The 24,637-nt window shown below is 41.8% G+C and overlaps 1 protein-coding gene across 5 annotated transcripts in view; it reads right to left on the bottom strand.

Moving 5' to 3' along the window:
- Positions 1-24,637, bottom strand: part of kndc1 (kinase non-catalytic C-lobe domain containing 1) — a 192,925-nt gene that overhangs the window by 53,405 nt on the left and 114,883 nt on the right. For all 5 annotated transcript variants that reach the window (XM_033033634.1, XM_033033632.1, XM_033033633.1 and 2 more), the window contains exons 15-16: positions 19,264-19,411; positions 2,587-2,837 (exon numbers count right to left, since the gene is read on the bottom strand). In XM_033033634.1, the coding sequence (XP_032889525.1) occupies positions 2,587-2,837; positions 19,264-19,411 (399 nt within the window). The remainder of the gene's footprint in view (positions 1-2,586; positions 2,838-19,263; positions 19,412-24,637) is intronic.

A 24,637-nucleotide genomic window follows, 5' to 3' on the forward strand; every position in this document is an offset into this window, starting at 1 on the left:
GCCAGGGCTGCATCCTGGTAGTTCGTGCTTAGCAACACCTGCACTAACCAGTCGAAACAGGAATGCATTATATCCAGGCGATAATGTTTTGAAATATGGATCTCCTGATACTCAGATAGACTGACTCAAGCCTGTTAAAATCATTGTCCTCTGTAGCATGTGAAAAATCCAACATTTCAGAGGTGACTCGTCTCCGTATTGATGTGGATAGAGAACTGGCTGGCAAACAGGAAGCAAAGAGTAGGAGTAAACGGGTCCTTTTCACAATGGCAGGCAGTGACTAGTGGGGTACCGCAAGGCTCAGTGCTGGGACCCCAGCTATTTACAATATATATTAATGCTGGATGAGGGAATTGAAGGCAATATCTCCAAGTTTGCGGATGACACTAAGCTGGGGGGCAGGGTTAGCTGTGAGGAGGATGCTAGGAGACTGCAAGGTGACTTGGATAGGCTGGGTGAGTGGGCAAATGTTTGGCTGATGCAGTATAATGTGGATAAATGTGAGGTTATCCATTTTGGTGGCAAAAACAGGAAAGCAGACTATTATCTAAATGGTGGCCGACTAGGAAAAGGGGAGATGCAGCGAGACCTGGGTGTCATGGTACACCAGTCATTGAAAGTAGGCATGCAGGTGCAGCAGGCAGTGAAGAAAGCGAATGGTATTTTAGCTTTCATAGCAAAAGGATTTGAGTATAGGAGCAGGGAGGTTCTACTGCAGTTGTACAGGGTCTTGGTGAGACCACACCTGGAGTATTGCATACAGTTTTGGTCTCCAAATCTGAGGAAGGACATTATTGCCATAGAGGGAGTGCAGAGAAGGTTCACCAGACTGATTCCTGGGATGTCAGGACTGTCTTATGAAGAAAGACTGGATAGACTTGGTTTATACTCTCTAGAATTTAGGAGATTGAGAGGGGATCTTATAGAAACTTACAAAATTCTTAAGGGGTTGGACAGGCTAGATGCAGGAAGATTGCTCCCGATGTTGGGGAAGTCCAGGACAACGGGTCACAGTTTAAGGATAAGGGGGAAATCCTTTAAAACCGAGATTAGAAGAACTTTTTTCACACAGAGAGTGTTGAATCTCTGGAACTCTCTGCCACAGAGGGTAGTCGAGGCCAGTTCATTGGCTATATTTAAGGGGGAGTTAGATGTGGCCCTTGTGGCTAAGGGGATCAGAGGGTATGGAGAGAAGGCAGGTACGGGATACTGAGTTGGATGATCAGCCATGATCATATTGAATGGCGGTGCAGGCTCGAAGGGCCGAATGGCCTACTCCTGCACCTAATTTCTATGTTTCTATGTTTCCCTTTGCACAATTGCCTACAATTCCACATTTCTCCCACACGCAGACAGACATTTCGAAAGCTTACAAATATGAAGAAAATCTTATCAGAAGCACTCTTTGTGTCCCTCATGTCTGTGCTGTGAAAAAACTACTGAATTCATCCTGTTCCATTTCTCTTTGCCTTCAGTCCCACAGGCTTCAAGTAGAAACGAATTTCCCAGTCAAATGCTATGACGTCCCCAAGCATTTCTTTCCCTTTGCTCCCATAAGGGCCTGTCCCACGATGCAAGTTCACCCAAGAGCTCTCCCGAGTTTAAAAAAAACAAACTCGTGGTAAGTACGTGGAATGTATGTAGCGGGTACGTCGGAGCTCGTGGATGTCTCGTAGCGGCTCATTATGCTAACGGCTGGTACTTGGGAAACGCGGAAACTCGTGAAGTTTTTTCAACAGTGTGAAAAATTTCCAAGAGCAAGAAAATCCTCGTGATGAGGTACCACGAGTTTGATTTTTTATTTTAACTCGGGAGAGCCCTTGGGTAAACTCGCATCGTGGGACAGGCCCTTTACCTGCCACAATATCTTATTTCATGGCTGATCCTTGTTCAACTTTTTCTCCAGTGACCATTTTTATGGGTATGACATGTATGTTCCAGACTTGGATGAGGACACAGATGAAAGACCCATGTGAAGTGGGTTACTTGCGATTATTTACTATTTTTCATGTTGTTTCGTAACACATAAGATGAAATAAGCTACATCTATGGCGGCATGGTGGAGCAGCGGTAGAGGTTGCTGCCTTACAGTGCCAGAGACCTGGGTTCGATTCTGACTACGGGTGCTGTCTGTATGGAGTTTGTACGTTCTCCCCGTGACCTGAGTGGGTTTTCTCCGGGATCTTCAGTTTCTTCCTACACTCCAAGGACTTACAGGTTTGTAGGTTAATTGGCTTAATCTAAGTGTAAATTGGGCCTAGTGTGTGTAGGATAGTGTTAGTGTTTGCGGATCGCTGGTCGATGCGGAATTGATGCGCCTAAGGGCCTCTTTCCGCGCTGTATCTCTAAACTAAACTAAACTATGGGGAAGTAGCACTCTGAATTAGAAATCACTTCCAATTTAAATTATTAATTATAAATTATATAGCTGGTGTAATTGATGTTTGTCTATTCTATAAGCCAGACTGGGATGGAAAGGAACCAAGTATTATGTGTATTGGAACATTTGCAATTCTAATTTATTTCCACACATTAATACATTATTTTTTTAATTGAAAATCATTTCAACTGGATTCTAGAAAATACCTGCAACCAGATTGTCAGAAAGATGGTTCAGTTTCAATTCTGGTGGATTTGAACGTGATAATTGAGGTTGTTTGCAGATTTCTCTGGTTTCCATATCAACTGTTTCCTTTTCCGATCTGAGCATTGTTTTATCCCAAGCATCTTTGCCACCTCTTTGTCTCTTCTGCACAAGAAACAATTTCTTTTCCTTTGTTTTATTTTGTAGTGTAGGGTTACAATCGTTAAATACTGGCTTTATTGCGACCTTCGACCTGGGACAAATAATAATTAGTTTGTAGTGGGTCAAATATCAAAATTAAAATGTAACTATTGCAAAGATGACAATTCTGGTAAAAATTCTGTGTTTCATTCTGCACGTTTATAACCTTTTGACATTTACTCAAATAGAAATCTTGCATTTAATTTGCAATAAGATTTATTACTACATTGTAATTGTATGTCAAAAGACAGACTGTCTAACAAATTTTACCAACACGTTACATTAAAGCTGGAAGGCCAAAAGACTTTCTATGCCGTAGGTTTAAGGGAACAGCTCTTAGAGAATAAGAAAAAGTGAGAGGGAGAAAGTGCGTGTACGAGAGAGAGAAAAAAATTGGAACAGATGTGTAGAAGAAATATTGCAGAGCATTAAGATCTATCCAACTGATTGAGTTATTACTCAATATTTGTTGAGAACTGGAGCAAAGGAACTGTGTGTGGAGCATACAAGACATTATAATCACAAAAGTACAGCCATCTTGCTGGGTTATATGGACGACAACTTTCAGAAAGAGGGACGGATTTATAAACAATGCTTCTTTTTTTTATAGGAAACGAAAGTACCAGCATGCACCTTTTCTAAACATACGTGCCCCACAGCTGGAAAACAAAATGATGACGTCTAACTTTTAAGAGGTGCTGGTACACCTTAACAGCATATAGCATCACAGAAAAAAGCACTAAGGATAAATATAGCAACATCCACAGTCCACCACAAATGGTGTCACAACTAATTCAACCATAGCAGACAATCTGCTGACAAAGAATTCACATAGAGTACATGGGTAAAGATGTGATATAGAAGTTCAATGGGTTAAATGTGTCTTGGCCAATTGATAAAATTAAAAATATAGAAATCAGGTGCAGGAGTAGGCCATTCGGCCCTTCGAGCCTGCACCGCCAATACTACCCAAACTAACCCCATCTTCCAGTACCAGGAATGTCTCGTTGCTGGTCAAGTTACTTCAAGTGCGCGCGCACATACACACACACAGACGCGCACACACACACACACACGGGCACACACACACACGCGCACACACACGCGCGCGCGCGCACACACACGCGCGCACACACACGCGCACACACACGTGCGCACACACACACACACACACATACACACAAATACTTATTAAGTGCATGAAGACTCATGAATATATCAGACATTCAAGCAGCAGGCTCAAGAATTCTAAAAGCCACAGGTGAAACAAACGTACTCATTTCTATTGTAATCTTTCAGTTAATAGTTAAAAGGGCCTTTTACAAATGAAGACAGGAGAGATTGTGTTGTGGAAAATTAAATAACAGTTAACAGATTTTTTTTAGGGCAACCTTCTCAGAAGGAGACACACTGGAAAATCCCAGTGAAGAACAACATGTTTAAATGTAGCTGAAAATGGAGAAATGAATGTACTGAAAGCAGAAACCTCTCAAGGTTTTGAAAGAGGGGGCTAAGGAGAAAGTGGTTGCACTCACTGTCACATTGCAAACATTCTTGAAAGGTAGCACCACTAATGGAGACAGATAGATAAAACAGGGAACAGCATGATGTCGGCGACATCTTCAATAATGATAAATTGATAGAATGTATTATTATTAATAAAAGTGCTAGCAGGACATTTTGACGATAACAATAGGATAGAGCAGAGAGACAGATTTATGAAAGGGAAATCATATTTGACAATATTATTTTCATTCGTTTTTGAGGTTGTACTGTAAAAAGAGGAAGGGGTGTGGCATATTTGACGCTTCCTGAGAATAAGCACAAGACATTGTTAAACAAAACTGAAGACCATTGGATTAGGGGTTATGAACAAGTGCAGACTAAGAATTGTTTAATGGACAGAAAACAGAACAGGAATAAATTGGTCATTTTGTTATTGCGGAGCAGTGACTAGTAGGGTGTTGCAGGGACTAAAGGGCCTGTCCTACTTACGTGTCCTTGGCACGCAAATTACGTGACCTCGTCGTCGCGTTGAGGCGCACGGGCATCGTATGGCCGCGCGTGGCCGGTCCCACTGAAAAGTGCGGAGGGGTATGGAGTTGTGCGCGACATCGCGCGGGGCTCCGAAATTTCTGTAGCGAACGAAATCTTTGCGCACCAACGGCCTGTCGCGTAACTGACGGGCAAACTGGGACAGGCCCAAGACCCTGGTGTGACACAGCGTCTCACCTCCAACAGCAGCAGAAGCAGGCAAACGATCGGCGAACACGGCCTGGGGCTCACGGCCGTTGCGGTCCGAATCCGCCCCTACTTCTACTCCCAGAGGGGGGCCAAGAAAATTGAAGATAGACAATAAAATGCTGGAGTAACATTTTATTGTTGAAGACTGAAGAAGAGTCTTGAAACGAAACATCACCCATTGCTTCTCTCCAGAGATGCTGCCGGTCCCGCTGAGTTACTCCAGCATTTTGTGTCCATCTTCAAATGACGTTCAGCGCTCCAGACGGCTGTGCGGGCGCATGAAATTGCGTGTGACCTTCGCGGGACCATCGCGCCTCAACATGAACACGGGGTTGCATAATTAGCGTGCCAAGGACACGTAAGTGGGACAGGGGCTTAAGGCTCGGATCCCAATGGCTCACAGTCTATTATCAATGGTTTGGATGAGGGAACAGGATGTCATGTGACACTTGGTCCCCTCACCCAAATTTATTGATAACATGAAGCTGGGTTAGCAGAAAGAGTTGAAAAGAGGATCTATTAAAGGTTCTTGGGAAATGGACAGGCTTGCGCATATGTACGATATAGCAAATGGAAGATTAAGATCCACTTTGGTAAAAAAGCGTTTTTTTTAAATGGTGGGCAACTGCAATGTGTTGGCGTACATGAACATGGCATTTAACGCACTGCAATAGACAGCAATTGGAGAAGCAAAGGGTGAGTTTATTGCAAAAGGATTTGAGTTCAGGAATGAAACATCTCGCTGCTTGAGGCTGCATCTGGAAATATTGTCCCGGTCTGGTCTTCTCATCTAAAGAAAGATATCGTTGTGATACAAGGCGACGTATCGTTCACCAGATTGATTCCCAGATGGTTGGGGGCTGGGAGGAGGAGAATTTTTCCATGAGGGAGGATTGAGCCCACGCTCTCAAGACATTAGAAGAATGAAATGTAATCCCATTGAAAAGTGGAAAATTCATGCAGGGATTCCCAGTGTGGAGATGAGGAGGATGTTAAGCCAGGCTCAATCCTAGTCACAAATTAAGAAGTCAGCCATCAGAATTAAGATGAGAAGAAATGTCTTTGTTCATAGAATAGTGAATGTTTGGGGTTCTCCACCAAGAATCTTATGGAGGTTTGACTTCTACACATATTCTAATAGAAAAGGTTAAATTATTGGAAATTAACGGATATGGGGCTGGTAAAAGAAAGTGGTGCTGATCTTATCAACGCACATTTATTGGGAAATTCCTCAGCTTCTCATAAATCTACTAGTGATAGCAGCAGAATTAAGTAATTCGGCCCATCGAGCCTATCAACCCCATTCTCCTTCCTTCTCCCCATAACCCCTGACACCCGTTCTAATCACAAATCTGTCAATCTCCGCCTCCTGCAAGAGAAACAGAGCAATTGCCAATGTTTGTGAGAAAATCCCCATGGTATATTATTCATGGCATAATTACCATTCATAAGTATGTCAATAGCATATAAGATAAGTTAAATATAGTTACTAAATACGTGCAATGCAATTATATGGTATGAACATTGGCAACATGACATATCTTGGAACGAGTGCTTATAATCATCCTTCCTAAAATTTCACTGCTGACACTCAGTAGGTTACCAGATGGGGAGTATAATGTGTGTTACACATCAATGCTAGGATGAGAGAGCATAGAATTAAGTTCCACCTACACAGGAATGTTTCAAATATTTAAGATGATTGCTCAGATCTTTTGAGATCCTTTCTAAAACCCTGTTATTGTCCAGATGCGTCACAAATGCCAATTTAACAATTTAGTTTCACCAATTTTAACCATGGAATTCACATGCCTCAAAATTCAATGGTGCAAAGCTGTTTGTCCAGGCAAAGATTTTGTGGAAATGAAATATAATAAATATTTTGGATACGGATCGTTACAATACTTGGATAATTGGACTAGCACGGATGGACTATGTATTGATGTATGAATGGATGTTATATATGGAGCTAGTTATCTGATAAATTTTAGAAAAAACGTTGCCACTTACGGCTGTGATTTTTGGCTATCTTACTCAAAGTCCGCCTCCGCTGTGCAGGAAAAGAGGATTTTTTAAAAGAGTTATTAGTGTTTAAAACATGTTGAGATTCTCTCTCCTGAAGGCCACACCCCTTCCAGAGGGACTATAAAACCCTGAAGTGTTGAGTACCTCAGTCAGTCTCTGCAAGATGGGGGAGTGAGAGGGTCACGTCTCTCAGTCTGAGCTGTGAATAACACTGAACACATGTCTACTAAACTGTGAATAGTTTTACTGACCTGTCAGTGGCCTTAATGTGGTTTGAAAATATAGTTTATAAATGCTAAAGCTGTGTTGCCCTTTGGTTTGGAAATGCTAAAGCTGTGTTCCCTTTGGTTTGGAAATGCTAAAGCTGTGTTGCCTTTGGTTTGGAAATGCTGAAGCTGTGTTGCCTTTGGATTGGAAATGCTAAAGCTGTGTTGCCTTTGGTTTGTAAATGCTAAAGCTGTGTTGTCTTTGGTTTGGAAATGCTAAAGATGTGTTGCTTAATTAAAGTTGCCTTGCCTAATTGAAAAATTGGTTTGAGAATGCTAAAGTTGCCTTGCCTAATTGAAAAGTTGGTTTGAGAATGCTAAAGTTGCTTTGCCTAATTGAAAAGTTGGTTTGAGAATGTTAAAGTTGCCTCGCCTAATTTAAGAGTTGGTTTGAGAATGCTAAAGTTGCCTTGCCTAATTGAAAAGTTGGTTTGAGAATGCTAAAGTTGCCTTGCCTAATTGAAAAGTTGGTTTGAAAATGCCAAAGTTGCCTTTCCTAATTGAAAAGTCCATTTGAGAATGCCAATGATGCCTTGCCTAATTGAAAAGTTGGTTTGAGAATGCTAAAGTTGCCCTGCCGTCTATATAATTAAAAGTCTAAGCTTGACCACTTCCTGTTTGCGCTCTATATTGATTTTAGGAAAAATGCTACCACGTATGGCTGTGATGTTTGGTCTTCTCCGCTCATCAGGTGCCGAGGATTTTTCCCATTAATGAAAAATAAAAGAGTTATTAGTGTTTTTAAAATGTTGAGATTCGCTCACATGTCTATCACGTCATGAAGGCCATGCCTCTTCTGGTGGGAGGGGGGAGGGACTATAAAACCCAGAAGCATGGGCGTGGCTCAGTCTCTGCAAGATGGAGGAGGGAAAGGTCACAACTCGCTGTCTTTAGTGGCCTTGCACTCTGCTTGAAATGGTATGAAACTGCATTTGAATTTGGTGGCCTTGCACCCTGCTTGAAATGGAATTTCAAGGAATGGCCGCGAGTCAACTGCCAGCCCACCAGTCATGAGTGAGTGAGCTGCCAGCACAACAGGCTTGAGTGACTGAGCCGCCAGCCCAAGAATCCATTCGGCTCACAATGTCCATACTAGCCCACTGGAAACCAGTCCCTTCAGCCCTCAACACCCGTACTAACGATCCAGAAAGCCCCCCCCCCCTCCCCCACTGGCCACCAATATTGGAATTGGTGGAGAGGTGGAATATTGCGTTTAGGGACCAGCCCTCCCGTGTGATGCTGGGGCCCAATGGGTCCCACTTAGTCTAGTGGCTCTTAGGGCTAACGGAATCAAGGGATATGCGAAGAAAGCAGGAATGGGGAGCTGATTTTGGATGATTCTGATCTGCCATGATCATACTGAATGGCGGTGCTGGCTCGATGTGCCGAATGGCCTACTCCAGCACCTATTTTCTATGTTGACCTGGTTTTGCTCATCGTTGGGCTCTTACTGGAGTGTCAAACTGCAATATAAGTTAGTTATTTACCAACGTTCTTGGGTATCCAGTCACTATAGAATGATTCTGTCTCCTCACTACCAAAACACATGCTTCATCCTGACTCTCCAATCCTGCAAATCGCCAACACTTTCATAGCTTCTCACACTCACCCCCAACTGCTGTCTACCCAGTTCCATTCCACAACACGCTGTTAGTCTCCCTGCAGAGTCTGACAGTCATTGGTCCCTAATTTCCCAGCTTCCTTGAGCCTCCTTTTTCTCAATCCCTCAAAAATATCCCTGTTTATCCTTTCCCCAGGCCAGCCAAAAAGTTTACCTCTTCCCCTGTTCCCAATACACTTCCTCACAGATGTCCTAGCAACCCATCATTGGTCCATATTCCTACACCAAGCATGTGTCTGCCTTTGGGAGAGGACAAAGTGCATATTTCACTTACAACGCTATCAGAATTGAATTGAATTGAATATTTTATTGTCACATGTGACAAATGACAGTGAAATTCATTGCTTGCATGCTCAAGGTATGCAAATAGTTACCACATAAAGGGCGCTGACAATGTTACATATCTGGTGTTATCCACTGAGGATGTAACTGAAGCTTTATCTGCTGAGCCAACAACCAAAGCAGTTGATGATCCATTTTTATGTCATTCTACAACCCTTGAAGGATACATAATATTTTTTAGGCACCTTACTCCAGCACATTCCTTACATTACCTTAGAACCCACAGAGTGATAGGAAGTAACTAAAATCATGGCAGGACTTCACAGGACCTGTCAGATAATAATGACATTTCACCTGAGGACTCAAGTAATAATCACAACTTCTTTTGAAACATATTGCATATTTCAGCAAAAGTTTTAGATCAGTGACATTAATTTGATCAACACAATTTTTTTCACATCAGGCAAACTGACAGATTCAAAAATAGAATTCCAGTCCAAAATTAAATTCAGTGAAAAGACACCCAATAAAGCTACGGAAAGGCTTAATGAACCACCGTGGCCTAAAAATCCATCAGACGAGAATGAAATACTCGGAGAAGGAGAAAGAGGTGCAGCGCACAGGCCTTGAACCTGGTGAGACACAGGAGGAGCACGGCCAGGACTCACCCCACAGAGCCCAGTCCCTCCATGCACTAGAATCTCCCAACCCCTGCAGAGTAGTTATTAAGATGGCTGATCCGTGGCCCGGTGCTGCTGGGATGCAAGTCGGGGCCTGATCAACCCCGGCTGGGTCACCTGGGCGAGAGTGTCTGATGTTGTGAGACCCAAAGCACCCGATGACCTCAGGTCACATCACTGAGGATGCGTCCCAGCGCAAATAGAATATGTATATTTTTCACATTATATTTTTGATTTGTTTAAGAGACGTTCTTACTGGAATCCAGCTTCACATAACCAAGTCAGAATTCATATTGTTTTCAATCGTGGTTCAAGTGTCATAAAATTAAACTAGCCAAATTTGGGTGCAAAAATTAACAAAAATACATTCTAAAGTGATGTTCAATTGCACTGGTTCATTGTAGTCTTAGTATTTACTCAGACATGTCAAGAGTGGACACAAGGAACTGCAGATGCTGGTGTACACAAAAAGACACAACCTGTTGGAGTAACTCAATAGGTCAGGAGAACTTTGTCCATCCACCTGCCAATCAAATCACTTCCTCACCTGTAACCACCTATCACTTGCCAAGCTTTGTCCCACCCTACCTCTCTTTCCAGCTTTCTTTCCCCAACTACAATAGGTCTGAAAAAGGGCCCGATCCGAAATGTCATTTATCCAGTTGTCCAGAGATGCTTCATAACAAGAGGATTTCAGTATAGGAGTAAAGAGGTTCTTCTGCAGTTTTATAGGGCTCTGGTGAGACCACATCTGGAGTATTGTGTACAGTTTTGGCCTCCTAATTTGAGGAAGGCCATCCTTGTGATTGAGGCAGTGCAGCGTAGGTTCACGAGATTGATCCCTGGGATGGCGGGACTGGCATATGAGGAAAGATTGAAAAGACTAGGCTTGTATTCACCGGAGTTTAGAAGGATGAGGGGGTATCTTATAGAAACATATAAAATTATTAAAGGATTGGACAAGCTAGATGCAGGAAAAATGTTCCCAATGTTGGGTGAGTCCAGAACCAGGGGCCACAGTCTTAGAATAAAGGGGAGGTAATTTAAGACTGAGGTGAGAAAAAAAAATTTTCACCCAGAGAGTTGTGAATTTATGGAATTCCCTGCCACAGAGGGCAGTGGAGGCTAAGTCACTGGATGGATTTAAGAGCTCTATCTAACTCTGTTAGATAGAGCTCTAGGGGCGAGTGGAGTCAAGGGATATGGGGAGAAGGCAGGCACGGGTTATTGATGGGGGACGATCAGCCATGATCGCAATGAATGGCGGTGCTGGCTCAAAGGGCCGAATGGCCTCCTCCTATTTTCTATGTTTCTATGTTTCTATGCTGCCTCACCTGCTGAGTTACTCCAGCACTTTGTGTCTTCTTTTGTAAAGCATCATTTAGAGTTCCTAGTCTCTGCTCTTGACATAGTTGCATGTCTGAGTAAACACTGAGTCATAATTATTATATAATAGGACAGTGAGCAAACTCCAACAGTTTCAGTTGGAACAGCTGGCATTTTGCCACTCAAGGGTAATCAAGTTTGCAATTGCCACATGGCTCCTGCTTGAACTTTGTTAGCAATTTCACTATTGCACAGACAATGGTTATGAAGTCCAGGATGGAATGTGGATCTGGGGCAGTTCCCTAACATGTACACTGGAGTATCTATCTACTGCACCTCTCTCAGAATGGACCTCGGGGTGGAAGATTGCAACCTTCACGTGGTCTGCCCTGTTTCGACGAATGCAATCAACCCGGCGTGCACAATCACATAAGATCAAATAGAACAAGTTGTCCTACAACTTTAGGCTGTGCATCCCTTTCGCAAGAAGAAGAAGAAGAATGGACCTCCTGCAAGAACAATGCAGTATCTCCATTCATTTCAGTGGAAGAGAACCACAGTGCATGAGTAATGCAAGAATTTGAAATATGTTTCTTATCTCTTCTAAGCAGATGAGTAGCTTGGTTGATGTCCTGTGTCATGGTATACATTTATCCTGAATGTTATTTTTTTTAAATTTAGTTTTATTTTAGAGATACAGCGCGGAAACGGGCCCTAAGGCCCACAGAGTCCACACCGACCAATGATCCCCGCACATTAACACTAACCTACACACATGAGGAACAATTTATACATATACCAAGCCAATTAAACTACAAACCTGTACGTCTTTGGAGTGTGGGTGGAAACCGAAGATCTCGGACAAAACCCACGCGGTCACGGGGAGAACGTACAAAATCTGTACAGACAAGCACGTGTAGTCAGAATCGAACCCGGGTCTCCAGCGCTGCGCCTCTGTGACCGCCAGCGGTGAACAATGCTTTTGTTCACTGTGCCATTCTGTTGTTTATTAATAATATTCTTCAGCTAGATATCCTAGATTCATTGTTATCCACTAATAGCACTTTTCCCTTATTCTCTAATTTGTACTTTCTCTTATGTCCTCCTCGTTTTATATCTGAAACTGTGTCTGGATTGTATAGTGCAACATATTTCCCAAAATATATTTGTCTATTCTTTACATGCGCAGTAACTTTGAGGTGAAATGTATATTAATTTTGTTTGAAAAATACATCAAATTTCAGATGTCTAAAAGGCAATAGTGTCATTGGCTTGAATAACAAGAGCACCACTAAGTTGGCACCTGTTCTCGCTGATGTCCTAGCATCATGTGAAATAAGTTATTGATTTATTACCTTTTGTTTTGCAACGCTGCCAAAGGCAAATTTCACATCATTATCTCCTCTTACAACATTCTTTCACAGAATAGTTTGTTTTAAGGCTGATGTAAAGGGAATTGTCACAGCCATTGCATTAAAGACGGGTATAGAACGGACCTGGCCTTCGACCCATCAAGTCTACATTAATGTCAGCATTAAAGGAGGTGTTGATGGTTGGCTGATGTTATCACAGCAACTAAAAGGACGAGGGGATGTTGGCTCTATTCTCCCAATTTTTACATCCTGTGCTCAGAAGGTCCTAAGTACTTGGAGCAGAATTAGGTCATTCGGCCCATCAAGTCTACTCTGCCATTCAATCACGACTGATCTATCTCTCCCTCTTAACACCATTCTCCTGCTTTCGCCCCATAACCCTCGACACCTATCCTAATCAAGTGGCACAGGACCTCACTGCTGAGGTTAGATCTGGCAAATTGGCTTTGGAAGCTCTATAATGTTTTTCCCTTGCATGTCCATGGTGAGTGTGGACTGAAATCTACATAATCTGGCCACACAGACTTTAAAATGACAGGACTTTATTTGCCTTGTTGCGCTTCCATGAAAGCTTTGCACCTAATTACAAAGGTCATCTTCCTATCCATGACGACGTGCATCAATAGCTTTGGTGCATGTTGCAACAATTAACCAAAATTAAGCTGAAATGCTTCCCTTAATTGAACAAATGCAACATTAACAAATTGAACATTAAATAAAAACACAAAATGCTGGAAACATTCAGAAATTCAGGCAGCACCTGCGGCAAGAGAAACAGTGATGTTTCATGAGATTTAAAAGATCATTTTGATGCAGGTCAATGATCTGAAACGTATATTTAGGTTCTCCATCCACAGATGCTGCTTGGCATTCTACTACAAATGGCATTGTAATGCTGTGTAGGACTGCAGGTACTGGTTTAAATCGAAGGCAGACACAAAATGCTGGAGTAACTCGGCGGGACAGGCAGCATCTCTGGAGAGAAGGAATGGGTGACGTTTCGGGTTGAGATCCTTCTGACACTGAAGAAGGGTCTCGCCCGAAATGTCAAGCATTCCTTCTCTGCAGAGATGCTGCCTGTCCTGCTGAGTTACTCCAGCATTTTGTGTCTACCTGGCTTTGTAATACTAATGTTGCTTTCTTCATAAATTTACCTAAATCTATATCAATTGGTGCACTTGCACTCTGTTTCTCATTACAATTATCTAAGCTGGGTTGCCTTGGACACATTAATGTTCTCATAGCAACTAAACTGAATTCAAATATGCTTGAATACACTATGGATGTTAATTAATAAATTATCCAACGGAAACTGTAAATAGCCCACAGAATACAGTTTTATAGGCGTATCAAAATTAACCTTAAAATAAACTTTCAGGCACATGTATCAACTTGCTTATCTACCTGCCTTTACATCAAACAAACTGACTTAAGAAGCACCATTATTGTAATTAAATGACAGGGTGCTCACAAAGGCAAAAACAAAGCCTAGAAATGAAAAGTAATTAAGAGGTGAGGCCAAAAACTAATCTAGTTCCAAGACAGGGAGAGTTTAATTCCAAGAGAGAAATCAATGATTCAAAGTGCAGTGTGGACATAAGTACAAGAAATGGTAATTATGCACTGCTCAAAGTATGTATGACTTTACCTTAAAAAGACACAAAATGCTGGACTCAGTTTGTAGGAAGGAATTGCAGGTGCTGGTTTAAACGAAGATAGACACAATAAGCTGGAGTAACTCAATGGGTCAGATAGCATCTCTGGAGAAAAGAAAAGGTGGCGTTTCAGGTCGAGACCCTTCGTCAGACATGTCTTCATCTGAAGAAGTTGTCTCGACCAGAAACGTCACCTATTCTTTTTCTCCAAAGATGCTGTCTGACCCGCTGAGTTACTCCAGCTTTTTGTGTCTATCTTCAGCACCTCTGAAGAACATGGATAGGTGACGTTTTGGGTCAGGACCATTCTTCAGACTCTGAATCCTCACCTTTGAACCAACCTGATCTCCCTGTGGCTCTGCACTTCAACTCCCACTCCCATTCCGAATCCGACCTTTCTGTCCTGGGCCTCCTCCATGGCCAGAGTGAGCACCACCGGAAATTGGAGGAGCAGCACCTCATATTCCACTTGAGCAGTTTGCACCCTAGCGACATAAACATTGAATTCTCCAATTTCCAGTAGCCCTTGCTGTCTCCTCCCCTTCCCAGCTCTCCCTCAGCCCTCAGGCTCCTCCTCTTCCTTTCTCCTTTCTTCTCCTTGCCCCCCCCCCCACCCGACCCCACCCTACATCAGTCTGAAGAAGGGTTTCGGCCTGAAACATTGCCTATTTCCTTCACTCCATAGATGCTGCTGCACCCGCTGAGTTTCTCCAGCACTTTTGTCTACCTCACCTTTATATGTTCTCCAGAGATGCTGCTTGACCCAATGAGGTACTCCAGCACTTTTTTGTTTTGTTTTTGTAAATCAGTATCTGCAGTTCCTTGTCTATCAATGACATTACCTTACTATTCTGTATCTCCCAGGCCTCATCATCGAATTTGGTCAGAGTAAAAAGGTAAAACGAATATGCTGAACTGACCAAAAATTGAATGCACATTCATTTTATGCATTATTTATAATTGTTAAACTCATATATTCAATCATTCTAGTCAATCATTCAAGTTTATCTTGGCATCATGTTCGGCACAAATATTGTGGGCCAAAGGGCCTGTTCCTGTCCTGTTCTATGTTCTAATATAGGTTAGTTAAGTTTAAACATACGGAGTGGAAACTGGCCTTTCGGCCCAACATGTCTGCGCTGACCAGCGATCCCCGTACACTATCAACAATATCCTATACACTAGAGACAATTTGCAATTTTTACTGAAGACAGTTAACCCACAAACTTGCATGTCTTTGGAGTGTTGGAGGAAACCGGAACACGCAAGGAAAACCATAGTCAGGATCGAACCCGGGTCTCTAGCGCTGTAAGGCAGCAATTCTACCGCTGCGCCACCTTGACACCCTAATCATATCGAAACAAAATAGTTTTGGGGTCACCCTGCAATAGGAAGGATGTTGCAAAGCTGGAAAGGGTGCAGAGAAGATAAAAGGATGTTGCCAAGACTTGAGGGCCTGAGCTATAGGGAGAGGATGGGCAGGCTAGGACTTTATTCCTTGGAGCACGAGGCTGAGGGATGATTTTATAGGTAGACACTAAATGCTGGAGTAACTCAGCAGGACAGGCAGCATCTCTGCAGAGAAGGACTGGGTGATGTTTCGGGTCGAAACCCTTCTTCAGACTGATTTTATCGAGGTATATAAGATCACAAGGTGAATAAATAGGGTGAATGCAGAGTCTTTTACCCAGAGTAGGGGAATCAAGAACCAGAGGACATAGGTTTAAGGTGAGAGGGGATAAATTTAATAGGAAGATGAGGGGCAACATTTTCACAGTGAGGGTCATGTCACATGAAATGAGATGCCAGAGGAAATAGTTGAGGCAGGTACTCTAACAACATTTAAAAGACATTTGGACAGGTTCATGGAGAGAAAATGTTGAGAGGGACATGGATCCATTGCAGGGAGATAGACTACTGTAGATGACGCATCTTAGTTGGGATGGGCAGGTTGGCCCGAAAGGCCGGTTTCCGTGCTGGATGACTGTTATTATATTACATTATGCCTCTACCATTGGGCAAGTGTTAACTAAATCAAGACTTACATCTACAAAACTCCTTTCATAACTAGGTCAAATTACAATGCTTATTGATCAAATAAAAGTGTGTAGTCACTGTTAAAATATAGAAATTGGATAGAATAATGTAATCTAATGCAAGCTGTAATACTAGAATTCCTTTTGATAAGGTAAATAGTTATAAATAACAAGATTTTTAAGATATAGATATTTATACGCCACTGATACCGGTCAAAATAACATCAATAATAATCAAGATAGACACAAAATGCTGGAGTAACTCAGTGGGACAAGCAGCATCTCTGGACAGAAGGAATTTGAGGAAGGACATTCTTGCTATTGTGGGAGTGCAGTGTAGGTTCACTATGTTAATTCCCGGCATGGCGGGACGGTCATATGATGAATGAATGGAGTGACTGGGCTTGTATTCACTGGAATTTAGAAGGATGGGAGGGGATCTTATAGAAACATATACAATTATTAAGGGATTGGACATTCTAGATGCAGGAAATATGTTACTGATGTTGGGGGAGTCTAGAACCAGGGGCCAGAGTTTAAGAATAAGTGGTAGGCCATTTAGAACCGAGATGAGGAAAAACTTTTTCACACAGAGAGTTGGGAATTTGTGGAATTCTCTGCCTCAGAAGGCAGTGGAGGGCGAATCACTGGATACATTCAAGAGAGTTAGATAGAGCTCTTGGGGCCAGTGGAATCAAGGTGTATGGGGAGAAGGCAGGAACGGGGTATTGATTATGGATGATCAGCCATGGTCACATTGAATGGCGGTGCTGTCTCGAAGGACCGAATGGCCTACTCCTGCACCTATTGTCTATGTAGCTATGAGTGGGAGACATTTTGTTTGTTCCTTCAGCATTTACTCCAGTTACTCCTGCATTTTGAATCTATCTTCAATGTAAACCAGCATCTGCAATTCCTTCCTACACATCAATAATAATAATTTCTCTGCAATATTCCACCATTATATCTCAGGTTATAATGTAACAGTGTTTATACTGTAGGAAGATTTAATGACATATATTTTACTATTTGCAGAGAAACAACAAAAATGGTTGAGAGCATTATTAAATAAGCTATTACAAAATCACGATTCTTCAATTTGCCCGTAAAATGCCTTCATCCTATTCTATGCATTGTACACAGCACTGACTGGTAGTTAATATTGTGAGTTGAAGCCACTTCATAGAGCTTTATTTATCATTAAATAAATTACACATTTAAATCATGTAAATAAAAGTAACAATCATATTAGTGTTACAATTCAAAAGTGTAACAATTTTTAATGAAAGTTAATATAAAAAAAATACTGTGATGCCACATTAATTTTAATTCAATGGCATAAAAATTTAGTGACTGGTGGGGGGAAGATGCATCCCCAATTAGAGGAAAGCATTGGTGATCATGGATGTCATTGGTGGCCATGGTCTTACAAGTGTACCTATAGAAATTGCATTTAGTTTAGTTCAGTTTAGTTCGGAGATACAGAGCGGAAACCAGGCCCTTCAGCCCACCAAGCCCACACCAACCAGCGATCCCCACACATTAACACTATCATACACACACTAGGGACAATTTACAATTATACCAAGCCAATTAACCTGCATGCCTGTAAGTCTTTGGAGTGTGGGAGGAAACCGAAGATCTCTGAGAAAACCCACTTGGTCACAGGGAGAACGTACAAACTTCATACAGACAAGCACCCATAGTCGGGATCGAACCTGGGTCTCTGGCACTATAAGGCAGCAACTCTACTGCTGAGCCACCGTGCCACCCATTTGAATCTTATAAATTTCCCAGATCCAAATGTAGTAAGCTTGCTTTAAATCTTTCTTTGTTGTTTGGGGCTGGAACATATACTTTAAGGTTCACCTGTTGAGCCAAATGCAGACTTGGTTTTGCTGAGTGTGGCATGCATTGAGAATGGATACTTTGGGGTAAACACAAACTGAAACAGGGCAACAGAGGTTGTGCAACTTATTGACATTTACAAAGAGACCAAACCCTTCAGACGCAAACACTGCATGCATGTTCAACGTGGCGGGTAGTGCCACAAAAATGGCCATTTCCTGCCACTTCTATATAGTGTGTCTAGGCGCACATTTACCATCTCATTAAGAAAACAGCTAATCAGGTTTCTATGCTCACAGGTTCATACAGGATGTCTAACCTTCTGGACGTCGATAACATGACACAGAGTCTATGCCAAGTTTCCAGTGGAAATAGTTCTAATAGGAATTTATGAGATAAATGTGAACATTACATGCAAAGATCTTTGATGAAATATGGGCAATAATTTTGCACATGCTGAGAGTTTTCTACGCTGTAAGTTTCTGAGACTTTGTCCTCGGGCAAGCACATTTGGGATTAATTGTGACTTTGTGATACAGTTGTACAAGTAATTGGTGAGATCACACTTGGATTACTATGTGCAACTTTGGTTGGCCAGCTATAGAAAATATATCTTTACTTTGGAAAGGGTGCAGAAAAGATTCACCAGGATGTTGCTTGGATATGCTGGCTCAACATCGGGAGAGGCAGCGTCAGATGGGAATTTTTCCTTTGGAGTGTAGGAGGCTGAGGATCGACCTTATTGAAGTCTTTAGGGATATGGATGAAGTGCATGCTCACAGTCTTTTCCCCCCAGAGTGGAGGATTCTAAAATTAGAGCATAGGCTTCAGGTGAGAGGAATGAGATTGAAGAGGGACCTCAGGGCCAACTCAAAGGATAGTCCATATCTGGAATGAGCTGCCAACAGGATTTGTCGGAGCAGAAACAAAGATCAATTTCAAAAGATATTTTGCAGATATATGAGTAGGATTCAGTAGGATATGGGCCAAATTCAGGGACATGGGGCAAGTTCAAAATGTCAGTTTGATCGCCATGGGATCATGCTCCGTGGATTGTTTGGGCCAATTACTTAGCTTACAGTTTATTAAAAAATAAAATAACAGACGTAAATTAATACTTACAATGTTGCAGAATACGGAGGGCTTCCATTAACAACCTCGTAAAGCCGTTCCAGTAGGCTGTCATCCCAGTAGAGGTCATAAAACTTCTCCGATATAGCACTACTGAATGTACTGAACTTAAGACTTTTCAAGGATAAGATGTACTCACCTTATAAAAAATCAAAAGTCGAAAGTCAGGTGTAATATTGTTTCATTTAGCCAGAAAACATTAATATTGTTGCTTTGCTAACCAGTTCAGAATAAAGCTTTTGTTGCATAAGACCTGAATGAAGCTATTGTAACTTCATCAAACTTGAGATTTATTTTCCAGTGATTCCAAATGCACATTGTGATGTATAAGACAGATTTGGATTTTTCAAATACTACATCTTTTACTATACAAAATAACATCTTGCAAACAAGAACAGCACTTCTCATTTATTTTTATATTAGAATTTTGTTTTGTATTGAAAACAAAAGCAGACTATTAATATTTTAGTAAAACAACATTGAATAAAGCGACAGGATAAAAGACACACACAGGAAAAGATTTACAACTTTGCTGCCCGGACAGTAATCTGGTGGAGGGGATATCAAAGAGGGGAAAGCAAATGGCATGTTGGCCTTCACAGCGAGAGGATTTGAGTATAGGGGCAAGGAGGTTCTACTGCAGTTGTACAGGGCCCTGGTGAGACCACACCTGGAGCATTATGTGCAGTTTTGGTCTCCTAATTTAAGGAAGGACATTGAGGGAGTGCAGCGTAGGTTCACCAGGTTAATTTGTGGGATGGCGGGACTGACATATGATGAGAGAATGGATCGACTGGGCTTATATTCACTTGAATTTAGAAGGAGAGGAATTTACCGAAACATATAAAATTCTTAAGGGATTGGACAGGCTAGATGCAGGAAAAATGTTCCCCATGTTGGGGGAGTTCAGAACCAGGGGTCACAGTTTAAGAATAAGGGGTAGGCCATTTAGGACAGAGATGAGGAAAAATCTTTTCACCCAGAGAGTTGTGAATATGTGAAATTCTCTGCCACAAAGGGCAGTGGATGCCAATTCGCTGGATGTATTCAAGAGAGAGTTTAATACAGCTCTTAGTACTGACACTTTTGAGAAATATAAAAGTGGATAAGTCTCCAGGTCCGGACAGGATATTCCCTAGGACATTGAGGGAAGTTAGTGTAGAAATAGCAGGGGCTATGACAGAAATATTTCAAATGTCATTAGAAACGGGAATAGCACCGGAGGATTGGCGTACTGCGCATGTTGTTCCATTGTTTAAAAAGGGGTCTAAGAGTAAACCTAGCAATTATAGACCTGTTAGTTTGACGTCAGTGGTGGGCAAATTAATGGAAAGGATACTTAGAGATAATATATATAAGCATCTGGATAAACACGGTCTGATTAGGAACAGTCAACATGGATTTGTGCCTGGAAGGTCATGTTTGATTAATCTTGAATTTTTTGAAGAGGTTACTCGGGAAATTGATGAGGGTAAAGCAGTGGATGTTGTATATATGGACTTCAGTAAGCCCTTTGACAAGGTTCCTCATGGAAGGTTGGTTAAGAAGGTTCAATGGTTGGGTATTAATGGTGGAGTAGCAAGATGGATTCAACAGTGGCTGAATGGGAGATGCCAGAGAGTAATGGTGGATGGTTGTTTGTCAGGTTGGAGACCAGTGACTAGTGGGGTGCCACAGGGATCTGTGTTGGGTCCACTGTTGTTTGTCATGTACATCAATGATCTGGATGATGGTGTGGTAAATTGGATTAGTAAGTATGCAGATGATACTAAGATAGGTGGGGTTGTGGATAATGAAGTAGATTTTCAAAGTCTAGAGAGAGATTTATGCCAGTTGGAAGAGTGGGCTGAAAGATGGCAGATGGAGTTTAATGCTGATAAGTGTGAGGTGCTACATCTTGGCAGGACAAATCAAAATAGGACGTACATGGTAAATGGTAGGGAATTGAAGAATGCAGGTGAACAGAAGGATCTGGGAATAACTGTGCACAGTTCCCTGAAAGTGGAATCTCATGTAGATAGGGTGGTAAAGAAAGCTTTTGGTGTGCTGGCCTTTATAAATCAGAGCATTGAGTATAGAAGTTGGGATGTAATGTTAAAATTGTACAAGGCATTGGTGAGGCCAATTCTGGAGTATGATGTACAATTTTGGTCGCCTAATTATAGGAAGGATGTCAACAAAATAGAGAGAGTACAGAGGAGATTTACTAGAATGTTGCCTGGGTTTTAGCAACTAAGTTACAGAGAAAGGTTGAACAAGTTAGGGCTTTATTCTTTGGAGCGCAGAAGGTTAAGGGGGGGGACTTGATAGAGGTCTTTAAAATGATGAGAGGGATAGACAGAGTTAACGTGGATAAGCTTTTCCCACTGAGAGTAGGGAAGATTCAAACAAGGGGACATGACTTGAGAATTAAGGGACTGAAGTTTAGGGGTAACATGAGGGTGAACTTCTTTACTCAGAGAGTGGTGGCTGTGTGGAATGAGCTTCCAGCGAAGGTGGTGGAGGCAGGTTCGTTTTTATCATTTAAAAATAAATTGGATAGTTATATGGATGGGAAAGGAATGGAGGGTTATGGTCTGAGCGCAGGTATATAGGACTAGGGGCGAATACGTGTTCGGCACGGACTAGAAGGGCCGAGATGGCCTGTTTCCGTGCTGTAATTGTTATATGGTTATATGGTCTTAGGGCTAATGGAATCAAGGAATATGGGGAGAAAGCAGGATTGGGGGTACTGATTTAGGATAATCAGCAAATGGTCATATTGAGTGGCGGTGCTGGCTCGAAGGGCCGAATGGCCTACTCCTGCACCTATTTTCTGTTTCTATATTTCTATGTTTCTAATAGAAAATAGATTTGTCAATGACAGCCCCACCAAAATACTGCCCAGACAGAGAACATGATGTAACCTGCAGCACCATATCCAATGGCAGAAAGCAATAGCAAGGAAACGTCTAAGAAGGATAGCACGTGCATTAGAAGTTGTGAGGAGGAAAAATATGGTGTTCAGATATGATGCTTGTAAAATCTGATAACTGCCAGAAATAAACTAAACAGCATTTGTAGAATGAAATCGGAGAACTTTTAACACGTGGCATATCCCACTTCTATAGATTGACAAGCCATGCTTTAGAGAAAGCAATTGCATGTACTTCAAAGTCACTGAAATGAAGAATGAATTAAATCCTGTTGTAAATAGCACTACAGTTTACAGAGCGTGTATATAAACAAACATATTTCGACACATTCAGGATAACTTTATTTGCACAAATTCACCATTTTCTATTTGATCTGTGATAATTCTTAATGAAAGAAAGCAATCAAATGTTAACAATAATTATAGGATTGGTTTGTGCTGGCCCAGTTCAGTTTAGTTTATTGTCACGTGTACCGAAGTACAGTGAAAAGCTTTTGTCGTGTGCTATCCAGTTCCTCTAACCCAAAATCACTGTGAGTGGTGTGTATCTGATCCCACTTGCCCACCCTTCATGTGTTTGGATGTGACGAGCCCATCTTGCTCGCTCTCCACATTCAGAGGATAGCTAGCAGGGTTGAACAGTGACAGGGCCTCCGACTATACAATAAGGAGGCACAGTCCCTGAAAAGACCCAGCCAGCATTTGACAGCAAGCAAAGTCATGGGCGAGGCTTTGCCAGTTGTAAAAGATACAAAGAATCATAATAGTCATTAAATGTCTGACATTTAAATACAATTAAAACTAGAATAAACTTAAAATTATCAAAATGAACTAAGATGCATAGAAACTTTATAAATTAGAAATATTCAATTGCAGCAAATTAATTAAAAAATAATTGACTAAATCTCACTTTGCCTTCTAAACTTTTGTCCTATCAATCCCATTGAAAACAAAGAGGTTACAAATAAATCCTGCCCTTTACCTAATCTGGTTTGCAATATGCGAAATGACCCCTCAGCATAATGAGCCCTGTCACTGGGGTCCACCAGAGAAAGTGCAAGGCCAGCTTAAATTTCAAGATGTAATTGGTTATGGTTATAATTGAAACGAGCACCAATAATCAACATTATCTTAACAATTGGATTCTCATTTAGGTGGTCGAAGAGATTTAACTCATCGTTTTCAAACGAACACATTGGTAGCAAATCCCATTGAACACCAAACGCCCAGGGACGTTTATGCTTGCTAGAATGTTATGGATAAACTGAACATATTGTACATACAATAGTGAAGCATAGCACAGCAATAGGCCCTTTGGCCCACAATGTCTGAGCCAAACATGTAACTACTGCATGTACAGTGAATTTTGTAATTTTACCTTCGTAGCTCTACTGGGATGATGTGCAGTGGCAGCCTTTAGCAATGCTTGCCTGGACATCCCTTTTGCATAATGTACCTTGTGTATCTGGTCTACAGGTGCAGTTTGTCATTCAGGTAAAGCAGGTCTTTATTATTGCTTAGCAGCTATCTTCAAAGAAACTCAAGGGAGATCTAGCTGAGCACCAGAGGGACCGTCACTGGATACCAATGGAAGGCAGATGTCCTTAAGATGAAGCGTAAGATCATGGTGTGGCTCTTTCTTGGGAGTCCACGATTCTACAACTTAATTGCCACCCACTGCCACTGCATCTCCTGCTCCAAAGCCCAATAAACCAATACCTGTGACTGATATATCCTGCAGCAACTACCACAAACCCCACCCCAATGTTCTAATATTCCTTACCATTGGCCTTTGAAGTATTAGAATGACATGGACATGACAGGTTTGAAGGGATAGGGACCGAATGCTGGCAGGTGGGACTAGTGTAGCTGGGACACGTTGGCCGGTGTGGGTAAGTTGGAGCGAAGGGCCTGTTTCCAAACTGTTTCACTCTATGACTCTAATTAGCAGTACTGGATAAGAGGTGTAATTTGCCAACATGCTAATACTAGTAGAGAATTAAAGGAACATTCACCAGTATAAGAATGATGCTGGGATGTATCTCAAAAGGTGGTGAGTGGGAAACACAAGAGAAGCTCTTACAGAACTTGAGTTTGGGTGAGGAGGCCCTTTTGCTTCTGCAGCTCATAATAAGTACACACAATATATTTTCCCTTAATTATAGATCAATCCATTCTCAGTTGGAGACTGACAGCTGACTGCCCTTCTGACACGCTTCACTACTTGTTTGCGCTTGTCTGGTAATTAATTTGCATACTATTTCTGTAGCAATACCATCATCAACATGCGAGTTCACTATATGAAATTGACCACTCCATCACTCCTGCGCCACAGGTTTTAAATGACAGTGGGTGAGAATTCAGCACAAACCATCCAATCTTTACTCAATCCATCAACCCTTTCCCCAAACTCTGCAAAAGGTTACAAATAGACAGGAGAAGTTAAAGTTG

Source organism: Amblyraja radiata, chromosome 15, assembly GCF_010909765.2.
Source record: "Amblyraja radiata isolate CabotCenter1 chromosome 15, sAmbRad1.1.pri, whole genome shotgun sequence".
Classification (NCBI taxonomy): Eukaryota; Metazoa; Chordata; class Chondrichthyes; order Rajiformes; family Rajidae; genus Amblyraja; species Amblyraja radiata.